At 45.9% G+C, this 22,206-nt stretch overlaps 1 protein-coding gene across 3 annotated transcripts in view; it reads right to left on the reverse strand.

The window, feature by feature from the left end:
- The window catches only part of hfp (Poly(U)-binding-splicing factor hfp), a 322,321-nt gene extending 305,884 nt beyond the window's left edge, over nucleotides 1–16,437 (reverse strand). Inside the window, exon 1 of one of the 3 annotated variants that reach the window (XM_070531376.1) lies at nucleotides 16,240–16,437. In XM_070531376.1, coding sequence (XP_070387477.1) covers nucleotides 16,240–16,302 — 63 coding nt within the window. In that variant the 5' untranslated portion in view covers nucleotides 16,303–16,437. The remainder of the gene's footprint in view (nucleotides 1–16,239) is intronic. The other 2 variants (XM_070531377.1, XM_070531378.1) reach the window with 2 other exon arrangements.
- Between the last annotated feature and the right edge of the window lie 5,769 nt (nucleotides 16,438–22,206).

Below are 22,206 nucleotides of genomic sequence, written 5' to 3' on the forward strand. Positions count from 1 at the left end.
GCCAGCGAGGCAATACCACAGGGAGAAGAAAGCCCTCAAACAATTGGGGCCCAAGCGTCGTCACCGTCCGCCGATTGTGACGGCGCATTGCAAGTCAGCAAGGAAAGACTGCAGGGGGACCAAGCAGCGACTCTCTTCGCCGGGTGTGACTCCATCGCACGGGCGCCTACCACTGGCCGAAAATGACAACACCCGAGCGGGCTCGCCGATTGGCCGAAAATGGCGTCACCTGAGCGGGCTCTCCCATTGGCCGAACTTGACGTGTCTTATCGACACCGAAGGGCTTAAAAGACGCAGACCGGGAGCAGCAGAGGAGCATTCCTTGAGCATCCCTTGATTCATCTCTCTCGAACTTCTTGCGACGGGCCGCAGCGTCCGAGTTGCTGCCGGCCCGTAATGACTTTATGACTGTTAATGTCTTGGTCGGCTCCCTACACATAATGTAAATAAACCTCCCAAGTTTTCATCCCGACGTCCTCCTCGACTCCTACAACTGGTTGCTAGCGGTGGGATCGCCTCCAAATGCATCAACTGGTGGCAGCGCTACGGATCAGCCTTCGTCGAGAGAAATCCTGAGGAACCCGGAACAGCGAAAAAGAGCCTTCGTCCAAAGGAGTCGCGAGGAACCGGGAAGAGCGAAGAAGAGAGAGCCTTCGTCGAAAGAGGTCCTAAGGAACTGGGAGTAGCGAAGAAGAGCGAGCCTTCGACCCAGGGTGTCCTGAGGAACCGGGAACAGCGGACCAATGAACCAGATGGCAGGGTGCTGCAACCGTAAGTGAGCGCGTGGTTTTTTTCCTTTTGATTTGCCAGACTCAAATGTGTGTTCATTTTGATAGTTCTGGGAATCCGGAATTGGTTGCATTGTGTGTTTGCACAAATTAATTAAGGAAAGCAGTTCTAACAACCAGTCGGGGCAGCTGCCATGGATCTTAGAAGGTTGACGAGGTTAGACTTGTTGTTGGTGTGCGACGACTTGGGAGTTGAGGCGGACGAACAGATGAAAACATAAAGGCGATTGAAGATAGTGGCAATGATGATAAAAGCATTAAGCTTGCTTGGGAGGTGATACAAGAACCACGGGAGCGTGAGCGTCGTGAACGTAAGAGCGAGCGTAAGCGTGAAGAACGCGAGAATGAACGGAAGTGTGAGCTTCAAGAACTTACTCTTAGGTGTGAGAGTCAAGAACGTCAGCGTGAGCATCAAGAACGTGAGTATCAGGAACGTAAGCGTGAGCAAAAGTATGAGAGAGAGAAGGCAGCATTGTTAAAAGAGATACAGTATTGTGATCAGACAATGGCACAGAGACAACGCCTGTCTGAAAATTCTGTAGGCAGTAAAGAGCACAAGAATGAGGAAGTGTCTAGCGGATTTTCGCCAAAATCTGACGAGAGGAGTAGTGCCTGTGAGATTGGCTGCACATTCATAGGTGAAGGGAAAAGGCTAGCTGCTAACGATGCCTTAGTGGCAACAAAGGCCGTTGAAGGCCAGAGTGAGAGCGACGAGGTGCTGTGCCAACAGAGGACTGTAGAGACAGCTAGGCCAGCTGCGAACAAATTGGCACAGTTACCGCGCGTGTGCGTCGCATCTCATGGTAGCGAGGCCGTTAGAGAGGTACAGATTACTGCGGACTTGACAGACGCGAGCACCCATGTCAAGTCAGATCTGTGTGCCGAAGTGAGGTGCCAGCTGGACGACGCAGTTGAGAATAGTTCTCGGGATGGCGAGCTCCGTAGCTCACGAGAGAACAACTGCATTGTTCAGGGATCGGTGCGGCTCTCCACCGGTCTAGGTAGCCCAGAGATGGATGATTTAATTAGGAATAATTCGGACTGTGCGCATGAGACAGCGATCAAGACTGACGAGCTGTGTGTCAATGCACAGCGTGAGCTGGGCAATACAGGAGAGGGCAGTTCGCAAGAGTGCGAGTTGCATAACTCGAGTAAAGCCTGCTGCATTGTGCCAGAGTCGGTTGAGCTGTCCGCCAGTCGAGGCAAAGATAGAGTCGATTTAAATGATAATCACTCAGACTGTGCGGGTAAGAGACCGATCCGGGCCAATGAGATGTGTAACGGCCAGCACGAGGCGTCAGAAGGCGACATGAAAGAGAATGCAAAGAGAAAGCGCCGCAGCAAGAAGCGCCGAAAAGATCGGAATGCGGTGGCTAATGTAGCGAAGCCAAAGACGGCGACAGGTGCGAAAAGGCAGGGCGCGGAGAAAATAAAGGTGCGGTCGTCACGGACGATGTTGACGCATCAAACACGTTCGAGTCACCGGTCAAAGGGGGACCGAGAAGCATGTTCTGCACGGACGCGGACAAAGGGCACGGGGCAGTTAAATCCCTCGTCATTCCATAGTTCTTTTCGAAGCTCAGCGTGCAGTACGAAGAAGAGCAAAGTGGCAAGACGAGACCAGGAGGGGAGTAGCAACGCGGTCAGTCAAGGTCATGATGAAAGAGGGGCGCCAGGACGCAAATTGGCAAGAGACTGTAACGTCTTGGGGGAGCTGATAGTGAGTCAGCCCTTTTGTTGTTCCTCGGTAGCCAGAGTAGCTTTCAAACCGCGACCACCTCGAGTACGGCTCAAAAGTGAGTCAGTCGAAAACGTTTCGAACGGGAGGCAAACAGAGCTTCTGTAGAAGTGCAACGTTCTGTTTTGTTATTTTTTTTAGCATCAGATAATTTTCGCGATTTATGTTTCTTTCAGTATGTAAGGTATGAGCTTTGTTCATGTTTTGGTTTGAGAAGCTCGAAATTTGAAAGACGCGTTTTAAGTAAACCTGTAGTCTCGTGAGATGTTCATTAATGAGTACATAGGCTTTCTTTTTGTGTGTGTGAGTAACCTGAGTGGCAAGGTTATCGGTGAGAGGCCTATGGTAACGCGCGTGTGTATTAATTAACCTTCTCTTTTTATAAGCGTTTTCTTTTATTTTCTAAGGTTAAGCGCGTAGATTTTCAGTGAGTGCATGATTTGCACTGAGAAGCGTTTTTAGTTCTCTCAGTGCGTGTCCTGTGTGGACGGAAGGAAGCAGATTTATGACTGGGTTGCTTGTGTGTGTTGAGGGCAGCCGTATTCTGACTTCTGTATAGTTAGCGTGCATAGAACTAGTAATTAGAAGACGAATTTTTTTAAAAGGTTATGCGGAGTGCGTAAGTTATGCAAATTAAGTTCTTGTTTAAGTTACGTGTCCTGTATGGACTAGAGAAAGACACGTGAGTAGGCGCAATGAAAAGTTTGCCTACGACACAAGTACGCGTTCTGATTAGTGACCACAAGGCTAGCGCGCTTGTGATTACGTACCTGTGAAGTGGACCAAACTGTTCAGTGGCACCAACACATGAGATAAGTACGCCCCTGCGTTAGGGTTGGAAACATGCTGTTCATGTAGTTAGGCCGCTTAAGTTATGTTCAGCTGTTTTCACTGTTTGTTTGCAACGGCAACGACCCATTGTTTTGCTACAACAATTGCACTCTGGTCTTGTCGGAATTCGGGGAGAAATGGATAACGGTTTGGAAAGGTGGTTGGAACTGCTTTGTGAAAATTAGGGAAATAAAAGATCAGGGTTCATTTTGACTCAGTAATAGCCTGGCGAGTCAGGGGTGAAGAGCCTGCGCTTACACGTGGTGCAGCGCTGTGTTGTTTTGTTTGTTTGACGTATGTTCTCCGGCGCCCAGGATCCCGAAGGTTGTCAAACGAGGCTCGACACCAGTACCCTGCAGGTTCTTTCAGTGTTCCTCATGGCCAGCGAATTGAGTTCACCGGCCATTCCGAACTTCCGGGGCGAGGACGAGCTGTTAGATACGGGGCCGTTACCTGAGCCTACTTCGAGTTCCCCAGACCACATCGAATCGCACCACAGCTAATTAAGGAGCACAGAAACACGGATGCCACATTCCTGAGGCACAACACGTGCAAACAAGTTGGCGGACCCCACTTCGTGTGCAGCCGGTGGAGCTATTCACTGCTTGGCTCTTCCCGAAAGTAAAGCGAGAGCCTGGCACTGTTCCAGGTAACGTGAGTCCCGAAGCAAGACGGCTGAGATGTACCGGGAAGGCCTGGCAGCGTCGCCCCCGTCCGCCTTTGAAGAGGGCATTTGCAAGCCAGCAAGGCAATACCACAGGGAGAAGAAAGCCCTCAAACAATTGGGGCACAAGCGTCGTCCCCGTCCGCCCATTGTGACGGCGCATTGCAAGTCAGCAAGGCAAGACCGCAGGGGGACCAAGCAGCGACTCTCTTCGCCGGGCGTGAATCCACCGCATGGGCGCTAACCATTGGCCGAAAATGACGACACCCGAGCGGGCTCGCCGATTGGCCGAAAATGGAGTCACCTGGGCGGGCTCTCCCATTGGCCGAACTTGACGTGTCTTATTGACACCGAAGGGCTTAAAAGACGCAGACCGGGAGCAGCAGAGGAGCATTCCTTGAGCATCCCTTGATTCATCTCTCTCGAACTTCTTGTGACGGGCCGCAGCGTCCGAGTTGCTGCCGGCCCATAATGACTTTATGACTGTTAATGTCTTGGTCGGCTCCCTGTACATAATGTAAATAAACCTCCCAAGTTTTCATCCCGACGTCCTCCTCGACTCCTACAGTGCCCTGAATGGTCTCTCTCTCACCGCTGCTCTGTGCAGGGTGGGGACATTCTTTGAAGGGGTACTCGCCGCCTCGACCGGTTTTTCCCGATGGCTGCTGCCATTGCAGATCTCACTACGCAAGGCAACAGGTGCGAGGAAGGAGCTGCAGTTGCTTGGTAGCTCCCTTCTTCAGTGAAATGATTGGCTGCTGTGAGCCCATGTGCACGAACAACTCCATAAATGGTCGGAAAACTTTACCGTTTTTCAACAGAGCCCAAGAGAAAGCTGCTGTGGATCGTAAAGATTTGGCGGGACCTCGCTGCTGTCAAAAGGTCAACAAGAGCGCGGAGAAGTGGAGGCCAATGTTATCTATGACTGCAATTTTATTCATCAAAGAACTTGAAACAAATTAATGCAACATCCTATTTTAAATGGGCAGTTTTCTTTTAAAAGGGATGCTGCCAGCTGTTGCAGGATGTGAGCAGTGCAACATTGCCTTGCCAGGCTCATGCAAGCATGTGCACCTAACTCTTCTTGAAGAATACAGACGTGAAGGTGGCAACCTGACAGATCGAGGTGAGAATGTTTTGCCGATGCTGAAAACCTGTAAAGAGCATTTCAGGGGCATCATAAGTTGGACTGAGAGCTTGCTTCACTTGAGTTCCCCTTTGAAGGCTGTGGCTGAGTATTTGGGGAAAGTGTGTGCCCTTGCGTGAAGACCTGCCACGAGCACAGTCAGTTTGAAGACAAGCTCCTGATCTCAAGTTATGCAAGGCTGAGGCTTCGCATACATTTGCGTCACATTGGTGAGAACAGCGTAACGAACATGGAAGCAAAACGTGCTGGGGGCCTCCAGTGACCAAAAAAAGCTGGACTGGTTCTTTACTATGTGCACTGATAGTTCTTTTTCCTTCAGAACATTTCATTGTTTTATTACATAATATGTGCTCATGGAGGTTGCCCTCATTCATGATAAAATACCACATGTGCAAAAATATTTGCCAGCATGTTACACTCCTGTAACACATGAAGGCAAAAGCCTGCTGCACACTTGCTAATGTGCCATCTCACATTGTCGCGTTCCTGCTTTCGCAGTTCGGCTTCTTGAGCTCATTTTCAACACTTAGCTGCGGTTTTATGCGCTCCTATAGTGGGGTCAGACTCGCGCCAATGACTTTTCTCTTCAACTTTATGTGGCATCCTCTCAACAGGGGATTGAAATGTATGCTGTTCTGTGTGTTGTATAGGTGGTTTCAATTAATGTATGCACTGTTCGCTTTGCTCTGTTGAAGGCTTGTAGCCTCAGCCTTACAGGGGTATGAGCCATTAAAAAGGTCACATTATTTATTTTTTTTACCACTAGACTAGATGCCGCATTCCTGAACGTTGTATGCGTGATTCCAATGAATGTACACACTGTACGCTTTGATGAGTGCTTGTAGACTCTGCATTAGGAGAGGGATGAGTCATTGCATATTTTGCTTGCTTAGGGGGGCACGAGCCATTGCTAACATTGAATGTTTTTGTGTTATTGGACCAGACAATGCATTTATTTTCAAGGCCATCAGGGGTATGAGCTCCTCAAGGCTTTCGCCTTAATACATTGTGATCTTTGAGCTGATTAAGGTTCCGTTTTTCGCAAGGGGGTTATTCTTAGTGAAAATTATTGTTGGAGCGATAAAAGACACAGGGTCAATGACGCAGAATGCATCAGTGATAGTTCACTGCTGATTCATTCGGGTGCTTTTAAATATAAAACAAGTTCAAAAATGCAGGAGGTCTATGACAGTAGCAACATGGGGTGCGATCAGAGATCGTTGTTCGGCACGTTTGTTTGGTTACCGGCGCGCACAATTGGCCTACTCTGCACCGATGTCGCCAGTCACGGCCACTTTTTTGGTGAAGTCAAAATGATGACACGCTCCTGTCAATCATCTTGCAACCGAGCACGTCGTCTACTAGGCGCCGAATGCGGCGGGAATTGGGAAGTTTGGAGCAATCATATGCTCATTACAAGACCGGCCTCGCATGGCGTGTCAGGTGGATTGCACTCGATCCAACAGCAGCTTCCGCCGCGGAATGGCACGTTCGGATCCAATTCATAGTTTCATTGGAGAAAATGGCGTTTGTGATGGGAACTTCAGTTGTTGCATTGGCACTGCTTGAGGCGGAACGAGAGCAGTGGAGGTGCGAAATGCATTTAACCCTTTGAGGATCAATTTGTTTTTGGCCATATGCGACCGCCCAGGGTCAATTTCTTTTTATTGCAGATTCAAATTCTTCTGAGGGACTTATATCAAAAAAAATTTTTACGTGATTCTTCTAAGGTGACCGTTAAGTGAGAAACAAATATTTTGAGTTGGTATATATGCACTCTTCATTCATGAATAACAATAAAAACGAAATAAACTTATCAGAATAAAAAATTTGATGCATTTTTATGCACATAGTTCAAGGCTTTGAAAATCCGCAAACGAGAATATTTCGCAAGTCTCAAATGTTCTTGCTCTTACACTACACTAATATGTACGTCCATAGCGTAATCGAACTGCGTAGGTGTGCGCACTCAAGAAAACTGTTTCGCTGTGTGCCCGCGAAAAAGCAAAACGTGTGACAAACTCCTGCTAACCTTCATCTTATCGCCAACCAGTTAGGGCAATTAGTTTTCGCGAGTCTAAAAAAAAAAAGAAACGGAAACGCATGCACGGCATCATCTTTCCTATGTGCACCCCTGTGAGCACTAAGCGAGCGAAAAACAAGCAGATGCCCTTTGAGCAATTAGTAACGAGATAGCCATCAGTTTTGAAAGCGCAAGAAGCCTAAACCACCCGCGAAAACAAAACCCAAACCGCCACCCTCGCGCGCCAATGCGCAAGCGGTACTATATAGATGCGCGGGAGCAAACTAGCTCTAAAATAAACCATGCAACCAAATCTGAGAGAGGGAGGCGCGCGAAAGAAATTCCTTATATTCCCACATAGTGGCAGCACATGACAGAAAATAAAAAGTTAGGAAATTGACGTGCTTTTTAAGTGTACAGACACTGCCATAAACATACAGCATTAACCATTTTTGGCCTTGTTCACGGCGCCGTATATTTACGTCATTGACCCTCAAAGGGCTAAGGAAATGGCAGAAAGTGAATTCCGACATCGCTTTTGTTTTTCGAAGCAAATAGTGCATTGGTTGTGTGCCAAACTCGACCCCAACATCGGGTGCCAGCAAGCTACTAGAATGTTGATGCCTCTCGAGAGGTGCGCCACTGTTCCCGTCATTCCTTTTTTTTCTTCTTCGCTGTGCGTGACGCCACCTAGGGACGACGCTGAGAAACTAATAGTTATAAATTGTAGTAGTCCCACGTATTACTATATGAAAACGTGTTTAAGCTTGAGAAGAAAAAATTACATTTTTTAGATAAAGATTTTATTCTTTGGAAGACGAGAAATATTTCAATTTGTAGTATGCTGTCTGCAAGCAGACGACTAACTAGGGAAGTATACTTCCGGGGAGTTCACCGCTTGCTGATTGGCTGCTCTCTCCACCCCGTTCCCAAATTTTGCATACTGCCTCTTTGTGACCTTGCAGCAACCGAATATGTGAACGCAGTTTCACACTCTCCGTCAGCTTAAAGAAAAAAATTATTGATAAATCTTGATGCTCCCTTCATCAAGATTTGTCAGAGCTACGAGGGTACGCACCATCATCATCAGCCTGGCTATGCCCACTGCAGGGCAAAGGCCTCTCCCGTACTTCTCCAACTACCCTGGTCATGTACTAATTGGGGCCATGTCGTCACTGCAAACTTCTTAATCTCATCCGCCCACCTGAATTTCTGCCGCCCCTTGCTACGCTGCCCTTCCCTTGGAATCCAGTCCATAACCCTTAATGACCATCGGTTATCTTCCCTCCTCATTACATGTCCTGCCCATGCCCATTTATTTTTCTTGATTTCAACTAAGATGTCATTAACTCGTGTTTCTTCCCTCACCCAATCTGCTCTTTTCTTATCCCTTAACGTTACACCCATCATTCTTCTTTCCATAGCTCGTTGTGTCGTCCTCAATTTAAGTAGAACCCTTTTCGTAAGCCTCCAGGTTTCTGCCCCGTACGTGAGTACTGGTAAGACACAGCTGTTATATACTTTTCTCTTGAGGGATAATGGCAACCTGCTCTTCATGATCAGAGAATGCCTGCCAAACGCACCCCAGCCCATTCTTATTCTCCTGATTATTTCAGTCTCATGATCCGGATCCGCAGTCACTACCTGTCCTAAGTAGATGTATTCCCTTACCACTTCCAGTGCCTGGCTACCTATCGTAAACTGCTGTTCTCTTTCGAGACTGTTAAACATGTTTTCTGCAGATTAATTTTTAGGCCCACCCTTCGGCTTTGCCTCTCCAGGTCAATGAGCATGCATTGCAGTTGGTCCCCCCGAGTTACTAAGCAAGGCAACATCATCAGCGAATCGCAAGCTACTTAGGTATTCTCCATGGATGATGAAAGAAAGCAAGTTTAAACAGTGCAAGATGGGTCCCCAGTGCACAATGAGAAATACTATACCAAGCTGCTGGCAGGCCGCATGGCCACCGAGGAGTCCACTGAGGAGTTGTAGTGACAGGAGACAGCGTGTGACAGCTAAATTAATGTAGTTTAGAAGAACTTCTTGCTGGGCTAGTCGGTGCATTGCTTTAAGAACCAAGTTGCGCATTCAAGAAAGACAACCACAGGAAAAGGCGACGGAGATGGAAAGAGCTCTTTCCGTCTCCATCCCCTTTTCCTGTGGTTGTCTTTTTTGAATGCGCAACTTGGTTCTTCAAAATGAATGTAGCTTGAGCCTGCAAACAGTCTGAGCACAGACATGCATATTCTGACCTGTCTGTGTGCGCAAGGTGCCTCTGGTCGTAAAAAACTCATGCTATATACGCGCACTAGATGTGCGCTCTGTGGGGAGTGAGATATGTAATGCCAGACAACGTAGTTGTCCCCACCTTTTACCGGCAAGGGAGACACACTTCAGGCACCCTAGAGCGGCCTGCACTATGCAGCTATCTGGTGGCGCAGAGCTTAAGTAGCCAAACAAAGACCTAATATTCCAATAAACAAGCTTAAAACACTTTAAACATAAAAAAATACAGCATGTTCACCATTACGCTGCTGCTGCAAATTTACACAAACAGCATACACTTGGTTCCTGCTATATTAGCTCCATGTTTGTCTGCTTGAGCTCTGAATCACCAGGTGGCTGCGCACTGAAGGCTTCTCACATTTGCAGCTCCACCCACATGACAAAACGCCCAGTCTGCCAAAATTTACTGCAATACAGGACAGGCTAAACCTCTCTAATGTGGTAGTAATCCTTTGGCATGAAGTGACGGCCACAAAATGCGTAGATCCTCGTGCCGATCGGATACAGACAGCACAATGAGCTGCAGCCACTCCACTCGCCTGTTGCCTCAAAGAGGGACACATGGTGCCAATCGCTTGATTTGCAGCCCACAACACAACTAGGGCATCATGGTGCTCGTAAAAAGAAACGTCGAGACCAACACTGACTGTGCAGCTCACATCAACAGGGAGCACGTTTTACCAGAAGCAGACGACACTTGCTATGTACTGGAAGTGCATGTGTCATAAATTAGTTAACCGAATTTTCCAACTATTACTAACAACATTTGTTCACCATAAAGTTGAAAATATTATGAATGATACAATGTGAGCAGCCAATCAGATAGCTCTCCCAATTGACGTCATGCGCCCGTTACGTAGATGGTGGTGAGGCAGCTGAAAACTCGGGGGAAGAGCGCCACTGCGAGCAGTAGCGATGCACATTTTTAAAACCATTAAAAAATTTTAAACTTAAAATATAACTTCTGACATTTTTAATTAAATTATTTGTTTCATGCAGAGTGCTTAAATGTGTCACTTAATTATCAGGACCTACCCTTACTACTTAATTTGCATAAAATTGTAAAAATTGTTTCAGGGTCCCTTTAACTGCACTGGGCATTCTAACAATCCGCCCGCAGAGGTACTTTTTATGCATGAAAGGGTAGGCTGTCTCGCAAACACACTTGAGGTGGAGATTAAAAAATCAAGCACCTACAGCAACAACATGGCAAAATCGTGCAGAGAAGCACACATTATGTGCCTTGCAATATGCTACACTTGATTTTTGTCGTAACTCTTTCCAAAAATCGCCCACACCTTGTTTTTGTCATGCAGAGTAGCTGAACTTTCCAATGTATTCAGTCATTGCACCAATATCTGTGCTTTCAAGATCCTTTGGGAGGACTTTTACTTTATGTGTCACAATGCAGCAGGCCACGTGGCAACGCTTTTCATATCTTGTTTAGACGTATGCTTCTGAACTTTTTTGTGGAGGGCACATAACTAATTTGCATGTAATTAAATGCTAGCTCAAGCAACTCAGCACCCAGGAAAATTTCATTGTGCAAGAGGGTGTCGTACACTTAACAGTCAAATGGGATCCAGATTACTTTGCAATAAGTAAACATCTCCTTATTGATTATTGCCTTTTCAGCTCAGTGGCTCAACCATTAGACCCTTTTCCCTGAGCAGTTTGCTCTGGAGATTTGAGATGGCACTTTCGGCAGCATGCCACACATTGCATCAGCAAAAGTTGATGCAATGCCACACATTGCACCCTGAAAGACCAGCAAGAGTTAGTCTCACTTGTTTCTCGCGTGTTACCTACACACATACACTTCCACTCGCATGCTAACACACGCCCACTCTATCGCCCATGTATCAAGAAAGTGCATGGGCACACACTTGAATCAATGTGCCAAAGCATGGGCGACAGCACACGAATGTTCAAAGCTGAACGTTTTGTGACAGTACAGCGGAATAAGCGGAAGTCTAGCTATAATTCGTCTTTGTTACAAGCTATTCAAAGTACAGAATGTCTACTTTCAGAGCCCTTGATTGCAGCAAGAACGGGTGTGCAACTAAGCACAGCCTCGAGCAATTACGCAGAAAATGAACAATCAGATAGTGACCGCACTGAAGAACTTTACAGAGTCAGAAACATGACAAGCCACTGCTTCAAAGCGTTTGCCAAATAAAGAATGAAGAGCAAAACACACCGATTCTGATTTAATTCACAAGCAGAAAGTTTGGACAGATTGGAATACATCTTGCGCACCGCTTCTAAAACAAGCACCGTATACGCTGCTCGCGCCATTTTGACATGGAGTAACACGCTCAGAAAGCATTTACATGTGCTCTGAAGCCGCGGCCAATGCTTTGTCTTGTTCACCTAGTCCACGATATCCCCCGAAACAGAGGTTTGCTGAGCCGCACTGGGCACCTTGCACATCCACTGTAAGCATGGAGGCAGCTGAAGCAAGCCATGGACACGTCACCTCGTGATCAAACGTGGCTGCAGCCAAGGGATTGTCGCAAAAAGGGTCTATACTTCAGCTGCGGAAGTGAGAAACCACTGCGACCATGGTATATGCTCATAAAAATTAAACATATGCTAAATAAAGTGCACTAGTGCACGATCTTCCAGAATTCAAATGGTGTGTTGTGCAGGTTCACAGGCATCCTGGGAGTAATTTCGCACTTGGTGCTTCCTAGGATGGTTTGCACCCTGGAGCGCTTAGTAGCTAATTTATGTGAGCATGCATGCTTCATTGAAATATCATTGTGTGGCTGTGTTGGCCTACATCCTTGTAAGAAAAAGCAATATGCCAACTGAGCAGCAGTCAATTCACAGACATACTGAAGCGAAATTTGCACTGCTTGAATGAATGAATGTTTGGTTGTTATTGGCGCAAGGGCCAGGTATGGCCAAAGAGCGCCAAGCCAGTGTTGATGAATTCGCAATGAAGTTATGAGTTCAATGAGGTTCATATGACGTGGCTGTAGAGGGGCCTTAAAAATAGTCGCTCTAGAGTGCGTAAAATCTATCAGTTATAAGATTATGTTGATGATAATGACAGGTTCTATGAGCAATAAAATCCATCGTGAGAGAATGATGCATCATAAAAGATATGTGAGATGTTAAAATTACCTGGAGCACTACTGCCTCGCCATCCTCTCTAGAGAGGAAGCGCTACGAATGTATGGGAGTAATAGTAGTAGTAGTAAGCCTCCATAGCATAATTACTGGGTTGACAGCAATCCAATCAAGAAATAAAAACAAGACAAAAATTTTCTGTCAATGCTCTTACAATAAAAGAAATGTGTGCAGCGTAATATGGCTCACTATCTGTTTTTTGTACTCGTGAGCTACAAACCCATGGTAATGAGCTGAATCACTAGCCCAAAAGCCATGCAGACAACATAATTCTCATTTCTTGAGCCAAGGATAAGATGCCAGGTGACAATGGCTGCAACAAGCTGACCATATCGTATGGCCGAATACAGCAGCATTTGCAATGCCACATTTTAGGTGAGCTAGATGACCGCAAAGGATTGATACACCACTACACAAGATATTGCAGCATGTCATGCTTCTTGGTTCGCTTCCCTCTTTTTCATGTGTGTTCTGATGGAATCCGGAATGATGCAAGACTCAACAATGAAGTTGTAGGTCCTGCAGTAATGGAATCTTCCAGTCACTGCTATTGCTTTGTAGAAGTAAGTCAATGATGTATTTATGATGCAGTTGTCCGAACAAACCAAGATACCCCCACACCCGGTATGAGAAACAAAGGGGACATTTGGGTGGTCACATTATGTGGCAAACGTGCTGTGTGTATGTTGGAACACCTAACTTGACGAGACTTGAAGACAAGCTCGCACGGCCCCCAGACTGCTTGTACAGGTGTCCGGTGCTTGTAAACACCTTCATGATGGTGGCAGGAACCCATAGTTGCCTTGTGTGCTTGCTGGGTTATTGACATTACGCAAAAGACCTCTAAGAGTTTGAATCTACATGTAGTTCAATGAAAAAGCAGTTAGAAATTTGAGTGTGCCTTGCTTATATATTTAAGTGAACACTTTCGAATGTTCCTTGCATTTGAAAGGATAAGACGTTACTGTTAACCAATTAACGAATCATAAATCACAGGGCATCTGTGCCCAGACTATTGCATTAGGGTCTTCCAAAGTATTAATAGCCAATGTGAAACAGTACAGTGAGCGCATTGCTTTCCTATCTGGAATGGACAGACATGTTCCACTGGTTGTCATATCAACTTGCACCATAGCGGAGTGCTCCCATCAGGTTGTTTGAAGAGCATTTTCCTCCTGCTAAGAGGATGAATGAGAGCTTTACATAAATAGTGGGATGCAACGGGGTGCTTCCATGCAGTAAATGCGTTTCAAGCTGATGTGACGTTCGATTTGGAACTTCAAGCATTATGTTACCGAACCAACTCGCCCAACTTTCTATCCTTTTACTTCAAGCATTATACAGTAGGAACATTAAAGTTACCCCCACATACATTGATAACCCCAAAGAAAGACACAGCTGCATTTAGATACTCTTTTTGATACCAGCAGAGTATGAGAAGTATGTCGATCCAGTGCAGAGCAGTTTGTTTTCCACTGGCAGACAAAGATTTGAGAAATCTAAGCACTTACTATACATTCAGGCACCTACTGAAGATATAAAAGTGGAGCTTCCAGCCCGATATCTATACTTCCTGTAGCTGGTAAAGTGCCTCCCACACTAATACCCCTGTCACACTAGACATTTTAATTTCACTAGATTCGAATGACATTCGGTACAACGAATGCCATCCAACACGTGGTGGCCCTACACAGGAAAAATGAACGCCACTCGGTCATGATATCAAAGGCAATCATTGCAAAAAAATTGGTGAGGAAAGTAGAACAAGGTATGTGTAGAATGTCTGAGAAGTAAATCTATTTATTTTAATATAGCTATGGGGCGTCGCTTCACTAGAATAACACACATATAAATCTTCTAATTCCAGAATGTCTGGCCACTAAGCCAAAACAAGGCTTAGCCACCTTAGTAGCCAGAGCCAACAAATTGAATACAAACAATATGAATGACATGGCAGCGCTGGACGACGATGCTCAGTTGCAGTACGTGAAGTGGTTAGTTGATGCGCGCTTTGCATTGCGAGCAAAGCATACTAATCAGAGGAAGAGGCTCGATCATCTAATAGATGCAGATGCCATTCGAGATGCCGAAAACATGTGCATAGAGGCGCCCGGTTGTTTACAGTACGAGCGGCTAGTAAAGCAACAGCCATCAGACGCCACTGAAGTGGAGAGTAAAAACATTTTTTGACGGCCTGCTGTACAGCTTTGAATTACCTCTTTACATGAATGCTTCTCAAATTATGAACGCTCATTGCCATATTTTGCCTTGTCTCTGGGATAGAGTATACATTCGCTACGAGTGCGAAGCCAAATGAGTTTATCGAACTCATTTGGTTGTGGAAGTCATTCGATTCTAATGGCATTACATATTGCTGTGTAGCAACCAAATAATGTCATTTGATGCTAATGCCATTAAAACGTCCAGTGTGACGGGTATAAGCCACACTTGTATGACAGTGCAAATGCCCCACACTTCCCTTATACCCCTGTGAAACAAACTGTAATCATCTCTGCCCTGTAATCAATAGTTATATCATTAATATGGAAGGTTCCTCAATTGTGAAGATGAGAAAAAGTGAGAACATGCATTGAACAGTCTACTTCACATACGCGTTTTGTCTTTCGCGATTTTTTTGTCTGCTGTTTAAGGGGTTGAGAAAGTAGCACAGCAGTCAAGCAAGTAACTAAGCATGATTAGGTACGTAAATATTTGATTATACACCTTAATTGAAGCTGAACAGCCGAACTTTAAAAGGCCTGCTCCGAATTGTCCATTACTACAATCACACACACACACACAAATTTAAAACCACGCTGACAGGGAGAAGTTCCTCCTCCTATGAGTATTCACGAGTTACATCACTCTTCTCCCTATCGTATTCGTTACCACGGCCTTCCCTGGAACATCTAATGTGGGTGCCACACGACGCATTTTCGATCGCAATCGAGCCCGATCGTGACCGAATTGCTCAATCACGACTGGCTTAAGGCTCACTCGCACTAGACCAACACGACGCCGATTTCGGTCTGCCGACTGTCGGCAGACCGAAATCGGTGTTGGGTCGGCCTAGAGCGAGTGAGCCTTTAGCGCAAGGGGGCAAATCCCTGTCGAAAAATTCGACCCCATTCGGGCTGATCGCGATGGAAAATGCACCGTATGACACATCTATTATATAAAGGCTATATATTTAAGGCGCCAATGCTCCAACACAGATAAGTCACTCGTTCAACGTATGCATGCATGTTTGCATATGTAAAACCCTCTCGTGAATGCTGGCTAAATCATTAGTAACTAGTGCCTCAGGTCAGTTTGCAACTGACCTATCAGTACCACTACTAAGACAAATAGCAAGACCTGGGGCCGCGACACAGTAAAACAATTCTACAGAACAATGCCAGAGGTCGAGCGGCACACGCTACAATCTCTTAGAATGAGCTACGGCCAGCAGTACACAACTAAAATTTTGCGATCTGCAGAATAAGATTTGAAAGTAGAAATGTGCATGGCTCGATGAACTACTCCGGCAGTATTAGGTATTCGTTGCACGGCACTGCAATCGCCATGATGGCGGCGTCGCACAACGCAAGACCAACAGCATTGACGCTGCCTGATTTCGCTTACACGACAGTCCGTCCCGCCGTTCTGTAGTGATACATCGTTTTCCACTGGCGCCGGGCTGGACATCGCCGCTGGAAAGCTAGGAAAAAGTGAACGAAACTCAAATTTTCGCCGAGATGAATACAACGGCAGCGGAGCCGATACAGAAAGAGGCGAGCACTGATGGCACGATGGGGCGCAACGATCGCATCCGCATACCACCGCCCAACTTGAATACCAGTGGGCCAAACACGCTTTCCAGTTGACGCGTCGCGTAACGAAAAATGGGCCGAGGGCGCTGCGAGCGCATTACATTGCATTTAGGAAGCACTGGCCCAGACCATAGCCTCCTATATTTTTTCATGCCCGCGCAATGGTGCCGCGGAGACCGGCCGTTGCCCTCTCTCTTCCTCCTCGATTTACGCCACGGCTCTCCACGAGAGGCGCTCGCGGAGAAAATTGTGAAGCAAATACTTGGGCAGCAGTGGGGGGACACACTCTATGGGGGGACAGGTAAGGAATCATCCATCAAGAGAAAGGTTAAGGAGACAGAGAGGGGTATGTGGAAAACAGAGATGCAAACCAAATCAGCATTAGAGACATACAGGACGTTTAGGCAATAAAAATAGCCAAAGAAAATATTTACGATAACTCTAAGGGAAGCTCATTGTTGTTTGAGGCCAGGACAGGTGTACTGCGGACTAAAACGTACCGAGCCAGATACCAGGAGATAGATTTGTTGTGCGGGGCATGTGGAGAGGAGGAAGAAACGGATGAACACCTGATACTTGCTTGTAAACAACTTCATCCTGCAGTTGAATGTAACAGTGAACTATTCAAAGCTTTGGGTTTTAAAGACAGTGAAAGTAAACTACACTTTGATCAGGTAGAAATAACTAAACGGGGGCTATCTGATTGGTGGATAATATCAACGCAAAAGTAAAGGAGTAAATACATAGGTATGCATGCATATATTTGTAGTACCATTCAAGGCTAGGTAGCGCGCACCACCACCGCCCGATTCAAAGGGTTGAGCCTCAATCATCCATCCATCCATGCATTCCCTCGGACTCTCGGACTCGCTGATCAAGTTTGCTTCTCATCCCTCATCGGAAGCCAGAGCGTGCTCGTTAATTGTAGACGAAATGCGCGTGAAGCAGAGGCTACTTTACCATAAACAAAGGGACGCCTTTATCGGCGAAGTAGACTATGGTGGGAGCTTTCCTAAGGAAACAACAAATGAGCCTTTGCTGGCCGACTCACTTATGTGCTTCGTCCTCAACGGCCTTTCAATTTCGTTCAAAATACCCGTGGCCCACTCGTTCACGAGAAATTGCACTGGCCGCGAGCTGCACACGCTCATGCGCCACGTCCTGAAGGAATTCGAAGGCATATGATTTTTCGGCGTGCGTATTGTCACCGACAACCACAAGATCAATGTCTTAGCGTTCCTACTTCTATGCAACGGAAGCCTCACGCATTCTATTGAGCACCCAGGAACACCGATTCGAAAGCTTTTCCTAGCATTCGATCAGTGCCACTTGGTCAAAAACGTGCGATCGCAGTTTTTGTCGCGTGACACAGGAAAAGGCGGCAAATAACGGCGAACCACTAGAAGAGCCTCTACAAAATTCAGCAAGGCAGCCTTGTAGAGCCAGTTCGATTTCTAACAAGAAAACACGCGTTCCCCACAAATATTGCAAAAAAATTGAACGTGAAAAAAGCAATACGAGTTTTGTCTCCTGCCGTGACAGCTGCAATGAAGCTCCTGCAAGAGCAAGCGGGCCGCGTATGCGACGCTTACGTTTCGCGGGTGTCGGACCGGCGGTTGAATTCATCGACACCGTGCACGGCTGGTTCATGCTCATGGACGTGAAGCAATTGTACCCAGCACATACACCAGAACAATGCCGACTGCAAGCAGTTCGAATCTACAAGCGATGAACGGTTAAACTGGCTTGAAACAATTAAGCTTCCTCGACTACCTGGCCGAACTCAAAAGCCAGTGCCTGGCGAAGAAGTTCTTAACCAAAAAAACTTACGAAGGCCTGGTGTTGACAACTCGTTGAAATGTTGACTCCACTCGATATCTTCTTGAAGAGATGTGCTTTCACTGTTTTAACGAGGAAAATGTCGTCTGACCAAATTGATCGAGCCGTTTTTTGGCTGGCTGAGGAAGTCAGCATGCTCAAGTGATCAAACGGATGCCCGAGCTGTCTTCTCAGCTAGGTATTGAGAAGACTCTGAAGACTGGCATCGCGTCGGTGTCAAGTACGCGAGCAACGTAATGGCAGCAGAAGGCAACGATTGCTTGTCAACACTGCCGCCACAGAAAAAACACAAGGGATAGGAACCAGCAAGGAATTCCCTGCAGATGCATGTAGAGAGCTCACAGAGCGACTCAAGCGAAAACAGCCTCTGCTTCCTACTCCAGATGTCGCAGCATTGGTAGGCGGCTACTTGTCAAGAGTTGTACAATAAAAGCTCGATTGTGTGGAGTGACTGTTAACAAAGCCAAACGCTTCGGCGTCCTCGTACTCGCTGATAAAGCACCAAGGCCGCGGTACACTCATTTACCCATCTGGCATTAGAGAAATTTATCAGCGTTCCTCTCGCAAGAAGAAGGCACATGAATCACCCTTTGAAGGAGGCTGTGAGTAGAGGTGCTCGACGCCAGGATACCAAGAGAACCTGCTGAAACTATTGCTGACAAAGTTCTTTTGCTCAATATTCACAAATTTTGCAATGAAGGCGACAGACAAACACGACTTGGCTAGTTTGAAATAAAACCGCTGTCACGAAAGACAAGTGTGACCTATGACGTCACAGTTCGACGCTTTTTGGTGACGGACTGACTCTCCACAACATATTTTGTGTTGCTTACTTCCGATGCGCGTTGTCTACAAACATCAATTCAGAGTGCGATTTTATTTTATAGTTCCATGTCAAATACGAACGCCAAACGTGACTCCATGAGCGCGCGCAAGTAGCGTCATCGCGTCGTCTGCTCTAGCAGCGTGATCTGGTGGCGGGCGTATGAACTAGGCGGCACGGACGGCGCGCGTTGTTCCTCCCGTTAGTGGGCGGGCATGAAAAAAACATAGGAGGCTATGCGCAGACACAAGTCCAGACCACGGTGGTGGCCAAACGGCGCCGCTCCGACCACAGAGTTTCCTACAAAAATTACTAGAGGGAACTCTGGCGCTAGTGTCTACGGGAGCTGCAATGGAAGCGGTTGTCCCAGCATGGGAATTATGGGAAGTACATGGATTTGCCTAAACTTCGTCCTTTTGGCTTCAAACGGCTTTGTGACTTTGTAAACTCGTCATTTTCAACATGTTTTTCAACAGTGTATTATTGCGTAATAAATAATTAAATAAACATCATTAAAATTTCCCGACGGCAGGATTCGAACACAGGGACTATAGCACAAAAGCCTTATATTGAAACCATTGAGCCACGGACGCATGTATCGACAAGCTAATGAAACGCCCTTATGTATTTATCGCGGGCATGCCAGTGCCTTGAGACGCTTGGCGCGTTTCGATTTGGCCCTGGACAAGCTCAACCGTTGCAATTATTAGCAATTGTATGCGTTCCCTGCGTCTGTTGCACTTCGAAGAATATAGATTGCGCTGAAATATACGACAATAAGATTTATATAGCGTATTCTAAAACCCACAAGAACGTTTGAATCCACAAGCACGAAGATCAGACAAATCCATGTATTTCCCATCATTCCCATGGTAGGACAACGACTGCAGCGCCAGAGTTCCCTCTAGTAATTTTTGTAGGAAACTCTATGGCTCCGACCACAGAGTTTCTCACTATAACACCTAGAGGGTAATCTGGCGCCACCGTCTATGGGAGTTCCTTAAGGGGGCACCGTGCCGTCATGGGAATGACGGTATTTATTGTCTGCGAGGCTCGTGTTGACTGGTGTTGTAAGGGGCTTCGTCTGAAACGTGGATATGGCTACGCAAATAACGCGTTCTCAAAGTAAAATCTTCATAAAATGTTTCCATTCACGCATATTACATCTTTACTCACCCACGATGCATGACCAAGCGAAGAAAAGCAAGAACGGACGGCCAACTGTTTCAAAGCGGGCGCGAACCTTGTCGTCTGTCCTCCAACTTTAGCGGCCCGCTGATACTTTTTACGTAACATGTAGTCGTATACACAATAACAAGTTCTCATAGTTAAACAAAACATGTTTCGCGTAATAATAAAGCTAAAACAGCTTTTCACGTGCTGTTTTAGTAGAAAATGAATCATTGTGACAGACGGAACGGTACTTGCCAAGCGCGTCTTCAAGGTGTCCTGTCTCTACGAGAACGATGCCATTCCGAATCGCAATATACCGGCATTCCCATGCATACCTCAGCGCAGCAGCGCCAGATTTCCCTCTAGGTAATGTAGTGAGAAACTCTATGGCTCCGACAATGCGCCGCGCAATATGGACGGCTCTCGAGTTGGCGACGCTTTGCGTCCGGTGGCAGCAGGCAGTGGCGTAGCCAGAAATTTCGTTCGGGGGGGGGGGGGGGGGGGGGCTCACGTTGCAGCTCGGTCTCACCTTAAGAGGAAGCTTTAGCTCGGGTGCTCGTATCTAAATACATGTAGAAGAAGAATTCGTTTTTCTCAGCAACCAAAGCACCAAATTTGACAAGGTTGTTGCATTTAAAAGAAAAACTTAAATTCTAGTGACTGTTGGTTTGGAATTTTTCATTTAGGTTGTCAATTTTTTATTAAAAATTCACCAAAATCGTAAATTTTCAGAAATATTAACTATCAAGTTTAAATCTATGTAACTCAGCAATGAAAAATGATATCACAATTCTGCGAATTGCACCTAATAGTATATCTTCAGCGAACAAAATTTCTATGTTACCCGTGAATCTCCAGAAAAATAGCATTATGGAAATACGGCTTTCGCTGAATCCTTGTACACTACGTAACCAATTCATCTAAGATACGGATTGACAAACCAAATTTGTCCGCTTTGACTGTTATAATAGATGCCGTTTACTGAACAGCGACATGTGTGCTTGATTCAGAGCTATTAGTTTGTAATCGTAGTGCTTCTATTTTTTTTTAGCTTTCGAGTTTTTCAAAATATTTAAACAATGTTCAGGTTCTAAATCGAAATTCCGCTTCCAACAGACACTAGCATTTAACTTTCTCTATCAAATGCAACGAATTTCATTAAAAGCGATCCGGGGGTTATCACAGATAAGCGTTTCTGCGTTTTACATGTATTTGAATAGGCCGCGTCGGAGTTTGGCGCGAGTTAAAGCTTCCCCTCAAACAATTTGTCTGGGGATCAAATACGTGAATAATAACTCCATTGTCATTGCTAAAGATGCTGCAAACCAATTCTTGAACGCTACGCACTGTCAAAACAATTAAAATATGTATTTTTTCATAAAAGAATATACTTGTATGGGCCAAAAATTGTGTCCAAAATAACCGATATCAGTGCTTCGATGTTTTTTTCTCTATTTAATAAGTAAATAAAATATCACACGAACTTTAGAACTATATCAGTTCCAAACCAGCAAGGCAGTGCATGCCGCTGATACGAAAAATGTAAACCCCATGAAATTAACAAGCTGAGGACAAATATTGTAATGAAACTTGCTCATTCAAGAACCTTGTTTAGATTCTTGTACATATGCAACGGCCAGTCAAAAATCTCAATGAAGCTGTCATTTATTCCAATGTATTACGCAGGAGCAGCTGTCACCGGTCGTGTATCGTGAGTAATTGCACCGAAATTATAGCCGCAACAGAGAGCACGTATAAAGAGCAGGAGTTCTGCAAAATAAACGAGGGCGAGTCAAATGAAAGTCAGCCAGTGCGAATATATGAGAAACTGGGTACCTTATTTAAAAGTAGTCTCCATGATCATTTAGACATTTGGGCCGTTGTCTAACGAGTCGCCTGATTCCCGTCTCATTAAATTCCTTGGGTTGCTGCTTCGAAAAGTCT

The sequence above is a fragment of the Dermacentor albipictus genome, chromosome 1 (assembly GCF_038994185.2).
Source record: "Dermacentor albipictus isolate Rhodes 1998 colony chromosome 1, USDA_Dalb.pri_finalv2, whole genome shotgun sequence".
Taxonomy (NCBI): Eukaryota; Metazoa; Arthropoda; class Arachnida; order Ixodida; family Ixodidae; genus Dermacentor; species Dermacentor albipictus.